The sequence below is a fragment of the Carlito syrichta genome, unplaced genomic scaffold (genome assembly GCF_000164805.1).
Source record: "Carlito syrichta isolate Samal-C Ts95f unplaced genomic scaffold, Tarsius_syrichta-2.0.1 Scaffold126828, whole genome shotgun sequence".
Lineage (NCBI taxonomy): Eukaryota > Metazoa > Chordata > Mammalia > Primates > Tarsiidae > Carlito > Carlito syrichta.
This window is the reverse complement of record NW_007070924.1, coordinates 66,914-72,334: the sequence shown is the minus strand read 5'-3', so window position 1 is coordinate 72,334 and position 5,421 is coordinate 66,914. Positions and strand designations below refer to the sequence as shown.

Here is a 5,421-nt window from a genome sequence, read left to right as displayed (position 1 = left end):
GGCCACTGCACTCCAGTCTGGGCGACTGAGTGAGACTCCAGCTCAACAAAAAAAAAAAAAAATCAGAGTATTTGTTTTTTGCTGTTAAATTGAGTTCCTTGTATATTTTGGATATAATTTCAATGTTTCTTAACCTAGCTAATATTGGTATTTACCACCCTCTAGGAACTGAATTGTAAGAATTTGGTAGTCCCGGTTTATTTCTTGCTTGTAGAGGTTTTCATTACCTTTACATATTAAAACAGCAGTTTACTGAAAAGTCTGGGTGGAAGAAATAATTCAGGGAGATAAAATATTAGACTGAAAAGACTTGAACTCAGAGGTAATCAGCTGCCAAAATCCAGCTGCAAAATTCTTAGTTTCTGTAGCCAAACTTTAAGTCTTCACGTCCTCAATGTTATCTTTATACTTTTTTTTTGCCTTCTTTGTTACTTGATCTCTCCTGCATTGTCACTAGTGGGTGCATTGTGAGGATATTCTTAGGCAGCTCTTTTTTCAGGGCGGGCACCTTTTAAATATCTGCAGGTTTAATGATTCTTCAAGTTATAGTTAATCATTTAATTTTGAGTGGAAGGGAGACCATTTAGCCTTAAAAAAAAAATCTATTATTCTCAAGTGAGGTTTGTCATCTTCTTTACCAGATTTCCATGTGTTTTTTCCTAGAGTTCACTGGGCAGGGTAAGGCTCAGGTCCCATCCCCACAGTAGGGGTGTGGTGGGGAATGTGATCAGACTTGCTTTGTATGTCTCTTAGTCACATCACTGCCTTCCAGCAATTTCTGTGGACAAGTGAAAACAATCTGGGAATCTGGTTTTTAATAGTAGAGGTCTGCACCTCAGGACACACCGCAGTTGTATTTCCTCTGTACCAGTCAACTTTGAGACAGCTTGAAAAGAGAGCCTGAGATTGTAGAAAATCACATCCTGAAGCTTTCACGTTTTATAAAAATTGATCTAGAATTTACTTATTTATTAGGACTAATAAGTAATACATTATTTCGGGGCTTAAGATTTCTCTCTGTCATAGGTACATCTGGGGAAAAGGTCCAGCCAGACCACAAATGTTTGTACTGGGAGTTTGTCTCTTGTGTTTAGGAGCATTCTTGCTGGTTCAACAGCCGACATGGAAGGTTGGCATGTAGGTGAGAAGGAATCCTGCCTCTACGTGTTGAGAGTTGTTTCTTATTCCATTGTCCTTTCAGGAATTACCTTGGCCTTAAATATAGGTTTATATACTAAAAGTTGTAGGTAGCAAAATCTGTGTAAAGGCTCCTGCTTGAGGACACTTTGCTCTGCCCAGGGAGAATCATGAGATGTTCTGCTTCAGAGGTGAGTGGTCTCTGACTCCTTGTTGCCATGTGGCTGTCATGAGAAAAACTCAACTGTCTCAAGTCCGCCCTTCAGATGTGCCTTTTCCTTCATTATTTAATACGTTTGTGAAATTCCCAGTGGAACTTAGAATGTTGTGGACACAGTGGGGAGGTTCGCTTGTGTTCAGCACCTTGATGCAGGGATTTACTTAGTCAAAGGAAACAGAGGTAATACATAGCGGTAAAGAGGTTTAACATTTTAGCCTCATTTTAATTTTTTGTTTGAACCATACCCCACCCACAGGAAAGGAGGAAGATTCTGTGTATCTGGTAAAACGAAATTTGCTCTTTTATTTATGCACCCATTGCCCCAACCAGAGTCTTACCTACCTGAAAAAGGGTATTGGTGCCATATTTGTTGGTGTGCATGGTATAAAACTGCTTCTGTAGCCTGTCCTTCTGCTGATAATGTGCCTCTGGTGTATGTGTGTGATTGGTGGTTTTGTTTCTTGTTTTGCTTATTTTTTTTTTATATCTTATTCCAGTTGTTAAGTATTATTCAGCTGTACCATTCCACAGGATACGTTCTCTGAAGAATTTGGCCAGTAAGTGTCATTAAATGATTACAAAGAATCTTACCAAACTGGGCATGATGGCTCATACCTGTAATCCCAGCATTCTGGGAGGCTGAGGTGAGAGGATTGCTTGAGCCTAGGAGTTCAAGACCAGCTTGGGCAACATAGTGAGATCTTGTTTCTACCAAGAAAAATAATAACAAAAATAAATAAATAAAACTAGCCAGGCATGATGGTGCATGCCTGTAGTCCCAGCTTCTCATGAGGCTGAGGCAGAAGTGTCACTTGAGCCCAGGAGGTATCAAGGCTGCAGTGAGCCATGATCACACCACTGCACCACTACACTCCAGCCTGGGTGACAGAATGAGACCTCTACTCAGAAAAAGACCAGGTTGGCATGGTGGCTAAAGCCTCTAATTCCAGCACTTTGGGAGGCCGAGGTGAGAGGATTGGCTGAGCTCAGGGGTTCAAGACCAGCTTGGGCAACTTGGTGAGACCTCATCTTTACAAGAAGTCAAACCGGGCTCGGTAGCTCAGCCTGTAATCCCAGCGCTTTGGGAGGCTGAGGTGAGTGGATTGCCTGAACCCGCGGGTTCGAGACCTGCCTGGGCAACTTGGTGAGACGTCATCTCTACAATAAACCAAAAAATTAGCCGGGCGTGGTAGCATGCGCCTGTAGTTCCAGCTACTTGGAAGGCTGAGGCAGAAGGATCGCCGGAGCCCAGCAGGTCGAGGCTGCAGTGGCTGGGAGCGTGCCACTGCACTCCAGTCTGGGTGACTGAGTGAGACTCCAACTCAAAAAAAAAAAAGTCAAAAAATAATTCAGGCATGGTAACGCGTGCCTGCAGTTCTAGCTACTTGGGAGGCTGAGGTGGAAGGATCACCTGAGAGCATGCCACTGCACTCCAGCCCGGTGACAGAGTGAGACTCTAACTTAAAAAAGAAAAAGAAAGAATCTTGACAAGAACAACAATGACAACAAGAAAAAATCTTGCCGACTTGAGGTGCTAATAATGTTCCATAAAACCTATTGCTCTAGAGCTGCACTTTCTCATATAGTAGCCACCCAATGCATATGGCTATTTAAACTTAAAATAAATTTCGAGTTCTCAGTGTGTAGCTGATGCCTGCTATATTGGACAGTGCAGGTAGGGAACAAGTCCATCATGGTAGAAAGTCATGTTGGACAGTGCTGCTGTAGTGTTTGCCTTAATAGTTTTATAGGATGACTGTTCCCGATTTGTTCCTAAGTTACTGAACAACAGGAAAGTCATGTAACTTATAAGGGGTAAAGTATGTTTGATTTATATTGGGTAATTTACAAGGGAGATTTTTTTTTCTCCACTCTGGAAGCTAGGAAAAACATGAGTTCTTAAGAGAAGGAAAAAGGCTTTCTTTAAGCCTCTCCCAACCATCTCTCAAAGGAGTGGGCAATACTGGGTTTTTCTTTTAACTTTCTTAGAGGTCAGTGGAATTTTAAGACCTTTTTTCAGATTGGGTGTTAGTTTCTATGGAAAGTAAAATATAATAATGGAATGTGGATGTTTTTATTTCACAGTGGGTCTGCCAGTAGCACAAGTTCATCTCCTTTCTACCTTTTGTTCATTCCCACCTGCTCAGTCAGATTCTTTAGGATAATAATGTGGTTTGGCAGGTATTCAGTTAATGAATCACTTTTTCACTTACCCAGCTGTGTAGCAGAGAGATGACGCCTAGTACTTGTACAAAGACTGTCATCTCACACTTGTCAACCTTGTGTGCCCTAAAAACTGTTCTCAGAGTAGGCCATGTGGAATATCTGAGTGCTAGAATGTCTGTGATAAAGAGAACAGTATGATGTTTAGGAGAACTTTAGCTTTTAGTGTTTAGGAGAACTATAGCTTTTAGCAATCAGTGATATTGTGCCTAAAAGAAACAGAATCTGCAAGTTGGCTTACATTGGAAAGGGTCATTTTGTAGGAATATGGTAGAACTTGACAGTTTTTTCTGAAATAAAAAAGATAAACTTCTGGTGTGCAGTGCTTTAGTGTGAGAGAGCAGTGCCTCAAATCTAGTCTATGAGGCCCCTCAAGGGGTACGAGGAGCTAGTCCTGAGCAGAGGGAGTACTGGAGGAATGTAGCAGAGTGCCGTGATAGGTAGACATGTAAAGTGTCTGCTGTTTGATAGAGTTCCAGATCGGTTATACAGATCGCCTTCTCAGTATGTTTGCTTTTTAAAATATAATCCCCATTTCCATAGGAATAATGAATAAGGCTATAAGAAAGTCTTACAAAGAGTAAAAACAACTAAAATGATCTCTGATTTGGATCATGCGTGAGAGTGTGAAGGGGGAGGAATCATGGGAGGGCTATTCCTTCTTCCCGTTTTAATTCTGTGATTTACTCAGAAGAAAGTCTCTCACTCCATTCTGCCTTTGTTTAGGCTGAAAGTGAAGAAACTAAGGAGCGTCTGTTTGAATCCATGCTCAGTGAATGTCGGGACGCCATCCAGGTTGTGCGGGAAGAGCTCAAGCCGGATCAGGTAGGCCCGTCAGCTCAAACATGGCTGTTGCTCCAGATGTGAGTCCACCTCAGTCTGTGTCCCATTCTTAGATGGGATCCTGGTGGTCTGAGGCCACTACTCTCTTAGACACTTTTGTTTAATTAGGTGTGGCGGTTGGCTGACAAACAGCAAGGGCTGCTGGGTCCTATCGGGCTGTGAGATGCATTTCTCCCCACCCTTTTCCTCCTAATGATTTAATACATTACCTGTTAAGCCTGTTAGATTTTTTTTCTCCTGGTGGACTTCTCTGCTTTCTTTTTCTAAAAAATATTTCATTTAGGCACCTAGGCTAAAAACCTCAGAACCATTTATCTCTTTCCTCCCTGTCACCAAACCCTATTCATTGTTCCTTTTTAATGCCTCTCATCTATTGTTGATTTCACCTGTTTCTAATTAGCCTTTTGTCTTATTACCTACATTACTACTGAAGTCTCCTAATTGCTTCTCATATCTTGGCCTTGATTCCCTTCTCTAGACCTTTCTTGCAAGAAGTAAAAATTGAATCTTTCTGAATCCCGTTTCACTGTCTAATTATAAAAAGCCCAGTGATTTCCTCTAGGTCTTGTGCAGTGTCTTCATACTTTTATGATGATATGAGCAAAAAGTAAGCACTAGAGCATGTATCTCTGATGTGTTTATTTATACATTACTTACCTTACTATTCAACTGATTTGTAATACATAAAATGCATTAAAATAACATTTTTTACATGAGATAAATAGAAATAGAAATTCTTATTATTTTCTTCTTTTATAACCCACACTCCTTGGGTTTTGTGTGCCCTGCTTTAGAGACTACTGGTCTAGCAAATACGGTTCAAACTCCGTAAGCTGGTATACCACCCTTCCCCAGTCTGTTTCCAACCTGTTTCCAGCATTGTATTTTGCTGCATCCTTTGGGTCCTCTGCCTCAAGCTATTCTGCTTACCGTCTTCTTTTTGTTTTATTTTTTGAGTTGGGGTCTTACTCTGTCACCCAGACTGGAGTGCAGTGGCA

The 5,421-nt window shown here is 41.3% G+C and overlaps 1 protein-coding gene across 1 annotated transcript in view; it reads left to right on the top strand.

Moving 5' to 3' along the window:
* Positions 1–4,244: 4,244 nt before the first annotated feature.
* The window catches only part of SRP68 (signal recognition particle 68), a 12,303-nt gene continuing 11,126 nt past the window's right edge, over positions 4,245–5,421 (top strand). Inside the window, exon 1 of the mRNA XM_008048852.2 lies at positions 4,245–4,405. Within this exon, the coding sequence (XP_008047043.1) occupies positions 4,346–4,405 (60 nt within the window). The 5' untranslated portion in view covers positions 4,245–4,345. The remainder of the gene's footprint in view (positions 4,406–5,421) is intronic.